Genomic DNA, 15,759 nt, shown 5'->3' with positions numbered 1-15,759 from the left:
GTGCGGGGGGGCCTGCCGAGAAGAGCGCGAAGAGCCGGGACTTCTTTCGCAGCTCCGTTCCCTGACGGGGAAAGGGGAGGGGGGAGGGAGCGGCGCGGAGCGATCCGGGCGGGCTGTGAGGAGGTTTATGAGGCACTGCTGGCGGCCGGGCAGCGCTCAGTGTGAGGCGAGCCGTAGAGCGGGCAGGTTGCTCGTGTGCCCCGTGCAGCCGTTAGCTTCCACCACACCCCACAGCCAGGCCGAGCCACCATGGTGAGTCCCCGGGCCTGGGGTAGCGACAGGGCTTTGCGGGTGCTGGTCCGATGCTCGGTGGGGGGGGTGGGGGTGCCTGTGTCTGGGCGTGGGCGGGGGGGGAGAGGGGCAGGTGGTTTGGCTGGTGCGGGGCGAGGTCGCCTGCAGAAGGGTGGGGGTAGGGGTGAAGGCGTCCCTCGCTGTGGCCGGTGGGCTCAGCCCGGCGGCGCGGGCAGGCTGGGGCGGAGGGTCCCGCTCGGAGGCGCCGTGTGCGTAGGAGGAAGTGGTGGTGGACGAGTCCCGCCCGGGTCCCTTTCCCGCCCTGGGGCGTTGGTGCGGATTCAAAATTCAAACTGCCAGTCGGTTCGAGCGCCATGACGCTTTGTCGGGGCGTGTGTCGGGTGTGGGGGGGAGAGCGGCGGATAACGGTTTCTCCTGGGAGGAGACCCGCGTGGGGGGTGCCGGGAGGGGGGAAGGAGCCTGCCACGATGGCACCAGCTCCACTTTCTTATCGCTTCCTCCCCCCTTCCCCCCCGCCCCGGCAAGCCGGCGTGTGCGGCTGAACGGGGCTGGGGAGCCAGCGGCGCGGCAGCGGCTGCTGCCAGCGCTTAAGATGTCTGGCTCGCTAGCGAGGTGTGTTGCGCCTGGTAATAATGCAATGCGGAGCCCTGCAGCTTCTGAGCAGCATGATGATGAGGGGCAGGCTGCCTCACTGCACCATCTCCCTCCTTGCTAGACCTGTTGTCCGCTCACGTTGGAGCCGCTCTCCCCTGCCGATTTCATGATAACGCCTTGCTGTCGGTGGCTCTGTTGAACAAGGGATTTGGTTTTTTTAACAGTTTTGGCTTCCCGTTTTGGTCACTGCGGTGGACGGTTCTGCGTTTCCTTGATCAAGCACAATTTATTTTTCCTAGCAATACGTTTGGTTAGGTTTTTAATCAACTGCCGAAATAGAACACGTTTTGTGGAATTGGAGAATGGTTTCAAATTCGGTCTAAAGGATATGAGTTTAGCTTTTTTAATTAAAACAAGCGGATACTGAAACACGTACAAAAAGGAACAATTCTATTGCAAAAGCAACACCAATGACCACTTAGTACTATCCCTGCATTAAGAGAAGATGCAGTATAGTGGAATTGCCTTTTCATTCATTATATGCTTTTAAGGAATCAGATCACTATCAACTCGCCATGTCTAATGTGAACGATGGGTACTTCAGGTTTTTTTAAGTGCTCTTTCTGGGCAAAGACATTAGGTGAACAGAAGCCTGAATTTGTTCTTTCCCTTGAATTGTGAACCTATACAGCAAACCATCTACAAAGGCAAAAAGCAGTGACTCTAGCAGCAAAAGACGCTTATTGCTTTTAGTCGTCATCTGTACAGAACCAAAAATGGAGTATCTTCGAGCAAAGTCTATATAAAAATGGGTGTGTCCAGGAGGCACAGTGACACTTCGAATGTGGTTATAGTTCATCCTGACAGACCAAACTGGCTGAACCTTTGAATATACATTGTCCAATACTGCACATGCTAGATGAAAGCAGAACGCTTTGCTCCCAAAATAAGCTAACCTACTATAAGCGTAATTTTAGCCCTTATATGCTAGTCTGCCTAGTTCTTGTTCTTCAGTTAATCTTGCCAGAACGGAACTGTCCATTCAGTTCTAACACCTGTGAAGTGTACCAAAATGCCAAGTTTTGGAGGGGAACAGTGTTATCTGTTCTGCAGTTTGCTGATAGCTCTCTATCAAGCAGTGTTAGTCAGCTCTGTTGAGGATCTTCCAAATTACTGCATAGCAGCTAGGACTGTAATGAAACACTACCTCTAGAGGCTGCATGTGCCACTGAAACTGCTGCACGCACAACAGCTCCCCTTTTTTCCGAGGAGGCTTAGATTCTCTGTCAGGCCCTCAACATAATCTGGGGGCGGGGGATGGGAGCTCTTGCAGTGAAAATGAAAGTGCTGCAATGTGAATCAGAATGCCGTGTCAAAGCTGTGATGGGTTCCCTGAATCCATCAAAGGAGGTTTTCAGGTGGATCTTGGCCACAGTAAGGGGCATGTCAAAACTTAGGCGTGTTACAGTTGTAATTTAACTATTTGTTTCTGAAGTTGGGTTGCATTACGGAAGGTGTGCCTGCTGCCACATGTATGGCGCATGAGTATCTGGCTTAAATTCAGGACAAAGAACTCCCGAAGGCCCCTCTGGGAAGACCACAGTAGCTCGCACGCCTGAATCCGGGCTGATAGCCCTCCACCTGAGTGGCGGGGAGGGAGTGACCTGGCAGACTTGCTGGCTCCGCCTTTTACTGCTGTTGCGCAGCAGCCCCTGCAGAGCCTAGCACTGCGGAGTACAGATGGTGTTTGTTCAACCTTGCCCCATCTCCTTGCTTATCTTTCAACTGCCGTATACCTGTGGCTTCTAATGAGCTTTGTGCTCTTCTCAAATGCTTTACCTCTTACAGGTGCTGACAAAGCTTATCCAAATTTATGGTTAGGGGCTATAGGGTGTTTTAAGTTGCTGGAAGAGTTAGAGAGGAAGAGTTCAGGAACACTTAACAGCTTAAACGCTGCTTCATGTTGTGTGTTTATATAAAACTATTTATATAAAACAGTATGTGACTCAACTTGGTAACCCATAAGTATTGACCTAAATAAACTAGGTTCTTGCTACTTAAATCTGATCCACAGCTTTCTGTGGATATAAATATCCTACAGAAATGTAGCACATCATTCTCTTCACTTGAGCAATAAAAATGTAAATAGCATGCAAAGGTATGAATCTGTCTGTGTTAATGATACACTCCAGACAAGCGAAAATCTGTTAGGTTTCTGTGAAGTGACCAGCAGAATGCTTCCATCTCAAAGCCTAATGGTGAACTGGGGATGTTCTCGGCAGTGTTGCTGCTGCCCTAGACTGTCATTTTTGTGTAAAACAAGAAGTTGAACCTGCAAAGGAATACTTCCTATGGCTGCTGAGTTTGAAATGAGTCTATAGCTGTAGCTGCTCTTTTGGAAGTTGCTCAGTAGTGTGGTCTTGATTCTTACAGTAGGTGAGCCACGGGTAGTCTGAGAAATCACTGATTTATCTTGGGCTTTTGCTTGGCCTTTATCTTGGGCTGTTGCTGTGTTGTATGCATATTTTTTTGTAAGCAGTTTAGCTGTTGTATGGTTGCTTGAGCAGCTAACGTCACTTCTGTTACAGGAAGAATAACCAGAAGCTCGCAACTTCTAAGTTTGTGTGCAATACAGAAATGTAATTCAAATTGAAATTAGTGAAGTAAAAATTGATAGGTGGTGTATATACCTTTTTCTAAGCGTTTCATTGGCAGATGGCTAATGTGTTGAGGCCCTTTGTTGGGCACAGCTTATGACTGTTTCTGTCAGTATTGCAGTAATTATAAAAAGGTTGTTGCTGAAATGGTCACAATAGGAAAAAAAATTAAAAAGTGGTGTTGAACTTAGGCAGTGAGTGTACCTTTTCTGTATTTTTTTTATTCTTCGGTGGAGTTCTATGGGGTAAAGAGCTCAAGGAACTTCCTTGAAGGGTTTCCTCAACAGAAATATATGGCCTTGTTACTGCAACTCAACTGAAGCTATCCAGAATTTGTTTGAAGAATCAGCTGTCTTAAAAACCTAGGGAAAGCGTTTCTACAGTCCTCAGACACCTTTGTGTTCTTTCAAGAGTAAAGTCCATTTTGGGTTTGGCCTCGAAGACTGAGGGTTTTTTTTACTGCTGTCAAATCCAGTTGATTCAAAACTGTTCAGTGACAGAGCAAAATGAGCTATAAACTGGGGCTTAGCCAACTGATAGAGAAATTGTGCATCTTACACCACTGAACCTTTCTCTAGGGGCCCTGTAAACTACCTTATGCTACTCGAGTCTGTAGAGAATGGTCTGAAAAAAGTCCAGATAGCCATATGACAAATGCATTGAATTGCCGGTTTGGGCTGAAGCTGCTAGTACTGATTATATGGACCCTGTTTTTTATGGCCAGGTCTTGGACTTGAAGCTTCATGTTAATCAAGGGATGATTTAATTCTGGAGAAGAGTATGTTTTTCTAATTATAGCGTTGCAATTTAGCAGAAGAGCCTAGTCTGCCTTAAATTTGGGATTTGGGGGTTACTGCTGCATTACTTAGACCTAAAGTGTTCAGTGTTAAAGCTGAGGCTAGTTTACCAAAGTATTACTACCAGTAGTCCACTGTGTTCATGAGTTTTTAAAATGAGTCTAGAGGGACCTGTGTACCTTGAGTTTGCTAATGTTGCTTGGGTAATTGACTGATACAGATACCAGATATTGCAGGGTCAGGAAATGAGGACAGGCTGCCAGTTCTTACTTAGCAAGCAATCCTGATGACTTTTGAGCTGTGTTAGAACTATTTCAGAATGCTACAGATAAGTCCTGAAGAGCAGCTACCATATTCAGAGGCCTCTACAAGTCTGTGTCTTACTTTGCCTTGAACTTTTGCTGCAACTATAATGATATTCTCTTTTATTGCAGGCTGATCAACTGACAGAAGAGCAGATTGCAGGTGAGGTTTTTACATGCTGTGTTGTGACTCCTACTTGACCTGGCACATCTCTTAATCCAGGGACAGTCTGTGTTACACAAGATATTTAGCTTGCTTAGATACTAAGGAAGTATTGTGGAATGTTTTAATTTGTCACCTGAGTTTTAAAGGCTTATCTAATGTGAAAGCACTATGGATACAATGAGTCTGAAGTTTTGTCCTCTAGAACCATTAGACAATCCTCACAGCTTTACTAGCTGGTAGACTTGGGACTATATATTTTTTCTCTCATGACTACAGAATTGTCCCAAGTGCAAACTGAAAGACAGTGTGGGGGGGGTGAATCTGTGGTGAAGACTTGGAATCTGGAGTGCTCTTCTAACAGAACGCAAAAAAAATTTACTTTGTGGTCTCCTGTCAGCGGGGATGTTTCAGAGTGGCTGGTTTTGATGACAGCAGAGACTGGCTTCATGATGACAACTCTTGATATTCCATATTTGGAACTGTGTTGTGTACTTGGACACAAGTGTTCTGTGCACTGTTCTGATGGTCTGGCGCTTGCTCCAAAATGCTTAAATAAGCATCTCTTAATTGGCCCCCGTACAATGGCTTCTGTGCACTGACAGCTGTCTACTAGTAGGTAAAACTTCTGGTTATCTTGTCTCCTACTCACGCAGGCTGCACAAACTAGTATCTGTCACTGCTCTCCGAAGACTGATTTCAGCTTCAGTAATTGATGTGACTTAAAGCTGGTGATGCAAAATTCAGCCTTGCCATGGACATTCAAAAACTTCAGGGTTTGTGATCTGACAAGTGTATAGTATTAATACTAGAAAGTCTCAGTGTGCATAACTGTCATGTGAAATTATTTTAGAGGGCGTTAGGGTTCTGCTAATCTAATAGTACCAGGTCAAGCATACAAATAACAGCCTCTAAGAGGTATTGCTATTTAACTACGGTGTAGCTCTTGAAGACACTGTATGAAACGGAAGTGTCGTAATAAGCTAGTTTGTTTTTACCATAATTGCCAAATTTGAAGTGTAAGAGCATTCTTCTGTAGCTTCAGAAGCTTGCTTTAACCCCTAGGAGACTAATCATGGTTTTGTGGAAGGTCCTTAGTCTATTTACTTGTTGCCATGGTACTGTCTTATGAGTAAGCACAAGCTAAATCTAGTTCAACTTGAGATTTTTTGCTGGAAGTGGCCTACATATCTTAAGGGTTTTGTGACTAGTTTAGTTGGAGCAGGCTTTATCAATTGTCACTGCTGTCCTTTCAATAGTGGTTCATTGTTCCAGTTCTTAACTGTAGAGGCTTTATTAGTTGATGTAGCTGATTATGGAATATAAACAGGAAGCTTATTAACACTACCTCAGGATTAGTGCAAATGCTAGCTATTCAGTAATGATAGTGTAGTTCTCAGAGCCAAAAGTGAGTATTAATAAGCTTGTTGTGCTGGAATAGAGGGTTTTCATCTGTGTGGAAAGAATGAAAGTATAACTTAGTGTTAGTATCCAGTGTAAAATGGCCTGCCAGTGTCGGTTCAGCTGTGGTATTTCATGAAGCAAATGTGTTTGCCAGTAAACTGTGAACCTCTGATGTGAAGACATAAGCCCGCTGCTGGTCTGTTAGGGAACCATCCATACTACTGCTTAGGAAGGGTTGCAGCTGACTAAGCAGTCTGCTTAGCTTTGCTGTTGAAGGCCAGTGTCTTGCATGGGAAACATGTTACAGGTACGGTTTGCATGTTTTACAGAGACTCTGTGGTTTTAAAGGCTTGAGCCCCCTACCATTCCCTTTCAGCTTATTTGAAGGTTTTCAAATCAGCTTTTGATTTCAAGGTGGGCTTAAGAAAATGGTACTATAAGGTAGAGACAACATTCCTGTTCTTAAATAGAAGGCCAAAGTAGTTAAAGCAGCTGCTTCTCCTGGGCTTAAAACAAATCTTCCACTGCTGCTGTGAGGCACCAGAATAGGGTTGTTAGATTCCAGATGTTCTTACTTCCTATGAAACTCATTGGTCATATAGGACTGAAGCTTCTTGATGTTATAGGTAGGGGTGAAAGACTTCCCAGGTTTTGTTCAAATGAAAGACTGATTTTTGAAAGCTGAGTAGGTACAGAATGTGAATGCTAGTTGCAGCTTCATTCAGTAAGAACTGAAGTTGCCGAGTCAAATGGGTATCCCTTGGTTAAGCGTTGTATTAAAAACACTAATAGGTCAGGACCATTTGATGTGGGTGATCGAGGGGAAAAATCTAAAGATGCTTTTGTCCCAAAGCAGCTGGTCTAGTGAGCTATACTTCCTTGCACTAGACCTCACAGAGGTCTAAATGGGTTCTCTGAACAAGTAGGCCTATGTATGGTGTTCATTATGCCTTGTTCCTTTAGTGTGCTGTGGTTCTCTGTTGGGGATCTGACCACAAGAGTTATTTAGAAATTTATTTAATAGTAGAAATAGTTGTGTTTAAGTGTTGAGCTCCTGGTAGCTGTGAAGAGAACAATTGACATTTTCCTATAAAAGTTCCAGACATAGCTGGCTGGACTGTGTCAGAGTGGGAATGGTGGTTCTGGTTCACTGAGCATATTAGGTCACTGAAGACTGCCACTTCATCTGGAAAGGTGATGTGGTGCAGAGATGCCTCAGAAGCTATTGTTAAATAGAACATTTTGAGCTAGAGTGTTAGAGTTCATTCTGTTGGACTAGCCTTTCTTTTTGTGGGGCCTGGAAGTAGTCTATTTATCTTGGTGCAGTGTGCTTTTTCAGAGGGAAGGAAAGGCTGAAACCTTGTAGGCTGGCCTGAAGATGAGTGATTCTGCTGGCACTGTCCTCAGGTTTCTGACAGGTTAGCGTTACAGGGGGTAAGGGGTACAAGAGAATTTTCATTTGCAGTTTGATATGGAGGAGTGTTGAATAGAGGGAGGATTTGCTTTACATGCTACATGGAGCCATAAGGTGTTTAAGTGTGGGAGGTGTGTTTTATACTCTTATGTTGCAGGAAGGCAGAATTGAGTTGCTCACTAAACTTTAGTATTTCATAGCTGCCTTCACTGGCTGCTGCTTCAAATCCTCCAAAACTGTGCTAAGTTGTTCTTGTTCCAGTCTAAACTGTATCTGTAGGTTGTTATTCCTTTGTTCTAATTACTGGAGGTGGTTAAAGAGGTATTTTAATCCTATTCCTAACTCGATTCAGCATTTCAGACAGGCATATGCTGCTGATCACTTTACTTTCTTTATGGTTATCATTTATAGCTGATTGTTTCTTAGCCTACAGCATCTTTGAGTAAAAGGTAAAGAGTTGTCCTTCGAGTGGTTCGTTTCAAGTGTTTAGAATATACCACTGAATGGCCCATGTTGTAGAAAGCAAGTCTTTGAATTTTGTCTAGAAATTATTACTTTTTCTAAGCAGGGTCATTGCAGTACTGTGAAGTCTGCTTCATTTTTGGGTTAGTGACAGCTGACCTTCAAGCTAAGGATGAAGTGGTTAACAGCTAAACATTTTGAGTAATACTTGAGTACCTGACTCTCGATTACTCAGTGTTCCCCTTTTGAGGTCCTCCCATGCTAGACTATGAACTTCTCTACTAGGCTTGACCCAAAAGCCATTTCTTCCCTGGTGTAAAACTTTCCTCCTAATAAGCCTATTTGTTGCCTCCAAGCTAACTGAAACTAGCCCCAAAGACTGTAGATACAGGTTATAGCTGCCTGTTTGGGTAGACCTGTTTCTGCTTTGTGATTATACAGCACTGGCTTAGTAGTGTTTCATCTGGTCCTCTGGTAGCCTTGCTCTGATTCTTACATGCTAAACAGCGGGAGTTGGCTTTTGGAACGCTTAAAACTGTTAGATGTAGAAGAGTGTTTTTTTTTCCTGGATGGGACTCAACTGTGGCTCTGATATTACAGCTGCATTCATGAACTATAAAAAGCCTATTTTTGTAGGTGCATTTTTAACACTTGCCAGCTTGTACTCACCTTGAGTGTTTCAGAGTATGAAATGGACTTTATGCAGTTCATGTGAAAACACAACTTTTACTGTGTTGCTGTGACTAATTCTGGTCTGGGAAACCTACCATCTGGAAAGCTGGCTGCTTGGAAATGTTGAACAATTAATTCTTGGAAGTATTTCTGATGCAGGAGTACCCTTGAGCTAACGAGTTCTCCAAAGGCATGACCTCAGGTGCCTTGAAAGCTGTAAAAGGATGTGAACTATACAAGGGAATAGATGAGTTTTTCATGTTTAACTGTAATTTGTGTATGAGCTACAACAGCCCAGTAAGCTAGTTTAAAGTCTGTGGCCAAAGACAAACAGATGGCATGGATTAAAACCAACTCCATTTTTGGACTGGACAATTAAACATGTCATGCCTGTATTAATATTGCTGGCTACAATACAGCCATTGTAGGGGGTTAAGAGGTAGCACTGAAACACAGTTAAGCAGTCTTACAACTGTTTTTGACTAGTTCTGTGAAGGCTGTTTCAGGATATAGTAGGGCTGAAGCAACTTTCTGAGCAGCTTTTCAGAAACTAAGACTCCAGTGACTTTCCTCCTTCAGCAACCGACTGGAGTTGTGTATGTGCGTTGGCTGAAGAATGCAGAAGTTCAGTGGGAGGGAGAGCTGGGAGAAGTTCCTTTTTAGCTAGGTATGGCCGAATGTTAAGACCTGTGGTGCTAGGTACTGCAGCTCCATGTAGCATATGCTGTTCAGACTTGCATGTCCAGTGGAAGTGAGTTATAATGAGAAACTATTTTTAGTTTGGTCTGATTATACCTTTTTCCATTGACTCATCTCCTCTATTAGCAATAGAAGTGCTATTAAGCTGTAGCATTTGTATTGAGTACCGTTTTTAAGCTTCCTCAAAGTAATTTCATGTTATTTTCTCATGAGATAAACAGTTTCTACCAAGGATGTGGGTCATTCTAGTTGCAGATAGCTATTCCTTTCAGCTCTGTATTACGGATCCTTGTTCAAGATAGTGACAAACATCTGGGTACTTCTGAAATGGATGACCTTCCATCAAATGTGGTTGATTGGTAGACTGGTTGTTTTCCAGATGCTGATGCTTCCATATTGGCATTACAATTATAGTAGATGGAACAGTATACTGAAATTTTCTTAAGAGAATGAAATCAAGTTTTGTAATTTACAACAATAAGCAGCAATGGATTCTTCTATGATTAAGTAAACTTAACATTTCAAAGCTGAAGGGATTAACTCCTTTTTTTGTTGTACAGAATTCAAAGAAGCTTTTTCACTATTTGACAAGGATGGTGATGGTACTATAACTACAAAGGAGTTGGGGACAGTGATGAGGTCGCTTGGTCAAAACCCCACAGAAGCAGAGCTACAGGACATGATCAATGAAGTAGATGCTGATGGTAAGATTTTACTAATAAGTAATTTAATAAAGTGCCTAAAATGTATTTTTCTAACAAAGTAACTATCTTGCAGGCAATGGCACAATTGACTTTCCAGAGTTTCTGACAATGATGGCAAGAAAAATGAAAGATACAGATAGTGAAGAAGAAATTAGAGAAGCGTTCCGTGTGTTTGACAAGGTACTAAAATGTTTACCTTAAAAAAATATCTGTTACAAAAACTCAGTGTGACTTCTAATGAGCTTCCTCATTGAACTGAGGGGTCTCTGCAGTCCCATCATCTAGAACCTGTAGGTTAACTGTCACCCTAAAATTCAGTCGACTGTGGTACTATAAGAAAGTCAAATGAGTCATCATGATGGTAGTGGGTGATACTACTAAGCTACCACTTGCTATGATACTAAACTACTTGTACAAGGCTGGCAGGGAAATTGCTTAAGTATTTAAAATGGTAATCTTTTCAGGCTTTTACTTAGTCTTTACTAAGTAAATTGTTAAATGAGTCTAAAGTTGCTCAGCTTATTAAGCAAGATGCATGTTTAAACAGAAAATACATGATGTTAAGTACCTTGGGGTATGGGGAGCAAAAAGTCGGTCCAGAGTTAGTTTACACTAGTACTTCAATATCCAGTGTCCCAGCTAGGAAGGAATATGTAAAAGTGGTCTCTGAAGGCCTTGTGGCTTTGTGCTGGACTCTGTGAAACAGGTGAATGTGATAAGTAGCTTCTGTTCTAGGAAATAGACACTTGAACCAGACAGTCACATGATTGAATAGGCATTGTCACCTAAAAAGGTTGCAAAAGATGCTGATTGCTTTGTCAGTGATTAAAAAAAATGTCTTGGGATAGGACAGCCGAAGTAGACTGTATTGGATAAGTTGTTTCTAAAATGCCTTTTTAAGACTAAGGTTCTGAACAATACTGAAGGTATGCTTACAGCTCTCATTTGCCTTATGCAAATGCTAGTGGTTAAAGCTATGCTGACTTCTTAATGTTCAACTTGCCCTGCAGTATTCTTAAGTTATAGTTATGTCGCTAGGCCCTAGACAAAAGTCTATTCCAGTCTTCCTTTTTTCCCCCTCCCAGGATGGTAATGGTTACATTAGTGCTGCAGAACTCCGTCATGTGATGACAAATCTTGGGGAGAAGCTAACAGATGAAGAAGTTGATGAAATGATTAGGGAAGCAGACATTGATGGTGATGGTCAAGTAAACTATGAAGGTAAGGAGGTGTTAACCGATTCTTTTTACATAGCACTTTTTATGTTGGTGATTGTGTCGGTGCTGATAGCCACACCAAGTTTAAATAGGGCAATGTTCAGGCGAGATCTTCTCAACAGTTAGTGTTCCTTTAAGCTAATGTCTTTTAGTATGTACATTGTGTACCTCTAAATAGGTTTAAGTTTGAGTGGGTTATTGCTACCTTTGTGCCACAGGCAAAAAATGACTGTTCAACTGTGCAGTGTAGGAAATAACTTTCTAACTCCAATGATGTCTAATGACCATTAGAATAAGGAAGCTAGCTGAGATGTTCACATGCTCTTCTGTTCACTAATGAATGTTGATCTGACTGTAGCAAGTCACTCTTTTTTTATTAACGCTTTTAAAATTACTAATTGAAGGGGGAAGCCTCTAAAATACATAGAAATGCCAGGACCTTTAGAAGACCTCTTAAATAATTTCACACAAATCAGCTGCAGCAGTAGCTTATTTTTATTTCCTTCTTTCTTCCTGGCATTGAAACTTAAATGAAGTCATGCAAGCAGGAGGAGTTGTGTTAGACAATTGCTTGCTGCTCAGAAGCACTAAGCTTGTTTTCATTTTAACTTTCTGAATGTCGTATTGAAAAGAGGTGTAGGGTATTTTCAGCTAATACCCTTACTGTTTCTGAGGTGTAGGTGTGGCTTCCCTTTAAAGCCTTTTTGGTTGTGGCCTCAGGATGAGCACTCATCTGCGAGTGAAAAGGCATTTTTATGAACAAGGCTGCTGCTCCATAACTACTTACGAATAGACTGTTTAGAGGCTGGCACTAGAGAGGGTACATATCCCTCTTGTTTGCAGTTGCTCTTTTGAAACTTGAGCAACCAGTTAACTCCTTTTAGGTTCCTGGTTTCTTTTTGTTATTGTACCTGAAGTTACGGTTCTGCAAGATAAGTGAGGAATCCTATTTTGTGGGGTCAAACTTCCAATGTGCTGTGAATAAGCAATGATTCAGTAGCTTAAAGCTGGTCAGGCAAAGTAGTTAGGCTTGAGCTATTCTGCTTTGAAAAAAAAAATTCAAACCAACACAATGTCTTCCTTGTACACCTACTTAACTGTTCATGACTTCAGCACAACTTCTACTGATGTCTTAGTTTTTTAGGTGTGATTGGTGGAAAAAGGGGACTGTCTTGAAGATGCTTTTTTGAATGTAGCTGAAAACATAGCTTTGAAACAGTGTTCAGCACTAGTAAGGCTGGTCACTTCTCAGATCTTGCAATTCAGATTTTTCTCTGAATAACTCTTATGCAACTCTTTCCTTTTACAGAGTTTGTACAAATGATGACAGCGAAGTGAAGACGTTGTACAGAATGTGTTAAATTTCTTGTACAAAATTGTTTATTTGCCTTTTCTCTGTTTGTAACTTATCTGTAAAAGGTTTTTCCCTTACTGTCAAACGAATATGCATGTATAGTAATTAGGCCATTCCTCCATGTTTTTCTCCTTTATCTTACTGTCACTGTTCTGATTTTTGGAAAATTGATCTAAGTAACAAATGTTGCATGTGGCTTACTCTGGATATTTAAGCCCTTCTGCACATCTAAAGTTAGATGGAGTTGGTTAACTGAGGGAACATCTGGGTTGTCTGTTTAAAAAAAAAAGTAGCTTTCTTTAGGAGACTTTAGGTATGACTAGTGTAACAAGTTACATAAAGTAAGCTAGGGTTTACCATGCATTAGCAATTCCTTAGTTAAAGCAACATGCTGGCTCTAGTTCTCCAGTACATAAAGGAGTTTATTCCGCTTTCTGTGATGGAGGATAAGGACTCTCGCAGCTAACTGCAGGATAAAACCATGTGAATAGTATATATACATGTGGCTAATGCACTGCAAAAATCATTCCCCTAGCTTGCTTTGCAGTAACTTGTTTGTGGCCATACCTGTAACATGTTGTTGAAATGTGGAGTCTTAACGTTGTGGACGATTGACAGTCAACAATATGAAACTTAAGTTGCACTAATGCAAAACGGGTGATTTATCCAGGTACTCGTACACAAGGTTTTTTTTGTACTGCTGGTCCTGTACCAGAAAACATTTTCTCCTCTTGTTACTATGCTTTTTAAACTTTGTTTAGCCACTTATTTTCAAAAAAATCTGCTTATGGCACGATTTGCCTCAAATCCATTCCAAGTTGTATATTTGTTTTCCAATAAAAAAATTACAATTTACCCATACTGTTTCAATGTATCCTTGAATTATTTACAGGAATTGTTCAATACAGTTGCTGCTCTATGTGTTTCGGTATGTAGCAGTTTGGTTTGCTTATGCAATGGATTGGCTGTCTTAAAATAGCTTGGAAGGTGAAAACTTAGTCCTTAAACTCTGGCCCTTAATAGTATTGTTGACTTGAAGAAGCTTTCTTACTAGTAGTTTAAAATGTATTTTACAGTCTTGTGTGGAGCTTGGTGCTTCAATAAACTTACCGTAGTGACTGGCTATGCCCACTATCTGTAGACATTGTGAACTGGATGTTGACCTAGTTCAATAGTTGACCTAAAATTAAAATTCCTTGTTCGGACAACTAAACCTGTTTGCTTTCTTTTAATTACTTTGGAGTTTATTCCCTGTCAGCTGCTACATCGGGGTAACTTAGTCTCACACCTGGACTTTTCTGGAACTGCCATGTCTGACTTAACCATTCAGGATGCAGTCAGCTCAAAGTACAGAAGGAGAACATTCTCTTACTGATCTGCTAGTGAGCATGATTGTGCTTCTTGCACTGTTTTTTTTCCCAAGGTTTAGATTTTTTTTTTTAAAGCAGAAAACAAAGCTGGTTTTGACCAAGGACAAATCCAAGACCTCAAAAGAATGCCAGAGGCTGTTTGTGCTCCTGGCAAGAACTGACTGATCTTACATATGCTATATGGTTATCTTGTTTGGGGATTCTGGTTGCCTTTAAACAAAGCATTGGTCCCTGCATTTGGTCACCCTCACTGGTCCCAGCAGGGCAGTTCCTTAATGTTTTAAAATGGTTTTAATAATCTTCGAGGTATTTATAAAATGTAAAATTAGGACAGCTGATCAACCTGATTTCAGAAACACTTGATCAAATGCTTATGGTCACTGATCTTAAAGCCCTGCTCCGTGAGGACTATAAGCAGCTCTATTGGTTTTTCCAAAGGAGGCTTGTCAAAAGTGTTTAAATTGCCAGCATTAGAATTCCGTAGTTGTTGCTTGTGTGTGCTGGCAATCTGATTCAGGAAGCTTATGCAGCCTAAGTATTCTGGCAGTTAGGGTTTGCTTTCTACAAGATGAGTGACCGAACAAACGCTTCCTATCCGGTCTTCACCCTGTGGCCTAGGAGCCTGGGGACAAGACACAGGTGCTTAAACTGGCATGGGATGAGGAGAATTTGACAGAACCATCAGAACGACCACTTGAGATTCTGAATTGAGGGAGTATTGGAAGTGTTAATTTTAGAGGTAAGTAATGCAAACCAGGATCTGATAAGAAGTTGTATTTGCCAATCTGGTGTCTTGACTTTCAGTAGGCTGGGAATGACATTTTGAACCACAGTCTTCCGCTACAACTCGGCATGCATTTGGAGGCATCTGACTAAGGTAAAAAGGAGAGGGTTCTCTCTCGTTGTGAAAGACTGCCTTGGCCAAGGTGATTGCCTTTCATAAAATGAATGGGTGAAGAACATATGATAAGGCCACCTTTATTTACTGTTGTTCTAGCTTCTCCCTGTTCAGACTGTTTAGTCACAGGAATCAAAGCTACTGGGTTTGTTTTCTGTAAGTGTCCATGTTGCTGTTACCTAAATGAAATGCTCGATTTCTGGGTCAATATTGAAGTCTTGTAGCTCTGTTTACATCATACTTTAACTGCAGTTAATGGGGGTGATACTCTTCAGTACTTTCTGCTAACAGAAGAATGTCTTCTGAGGTGCGGTCAGCAAAGTGTGGTGGAAGCTAGTGACACTGATCAGCAGAACTTGAACCTTTTGGCTGAGGTGCATTTGCAGGTGCTTTTGCTATTGTGAAACAGGTAGTCCTTAGGTCACTCTAGGCAGACTTCTTGGTATGTATGTAGGAATACTCTGAAATTTCAAGTTCAGCTCCTGGTAGCTTGCGAAGATGCAATCCTTCATCTCATCTGTTAAATATGGTGGAGGTTCTTACATTCTGTACTATAATAGCAAGAACAAAAACTTCCATAGTATAACACTGTAGTGAAACACCTGGTGGTGCTGTTTTATTCTAAACTGGGGGGTGAGGTGAGAGCTCTTCTGCCTAAAGACTGCTTATTCCCTTAATGTATAGGCTATGGGGGGCATCCTGTCAATGTGTATAAAAACCTGGTGGGAGGGAATGAAGGCAGAGCCAATTCATCTCAGTAGCATCCACTGGCAGGACAGGAGATGATGGGCACAAATTTA

At 42.0% G+C, this 15,759-nt stretch overlaps 1 protein-coding gene across 1 annotated transcript; it reads left to right on the top strand.

Annotated features, from left to right (window-relative positions):
• The first annotated feature begins 105 nt into the window (after nt 1–105).
• On the top strand, nt 106–13,546 carry CALM2 (calmodulin 2). The gene is made up of 6 exons (XM_087774880.1): nt 106–252; nt 4,735–4,765; nt 9,977–10,120; nt 10,194–10,300; nt 11,206–11,341; nt 12,647–13,546. The coding sequence occupies exons 1-6, from the start codon at nt 250–252 to the stop codon at nt 12,673–12,675; spliced, it is 450 nt and encodes a 149-aa protein (XP_087631006.1). The 5' UTR covers nt 106–249; the 3' UTR covers nt 12,676–13,546.
• Nucleotides 13,547–15,759: the final 2,213 nt, after the last annotated feature.

The sequence above is a fragment of the Nipponia nippon genome, unplaced genomic scaffold (genome assembly GCF_047370975.1).
Source record: "Nipponia nippon isolate SJK-2023a ecotype South Korea unplaced genomic scaffold, ASM4737097v1 scaffold_4, whole genome shotgun sequence".
Classification (NCBI taxonomy): Eukaryota; Metazoa; Chordata; class Aves; order Pelecaniformes; family Threskiornithidae; genus Nipponia; species Nipponia nippon.
Note: the sequence above shows the minus strand (reverse complement) of the source record. Positions and strands in the feature narration are given on the sequence as shown.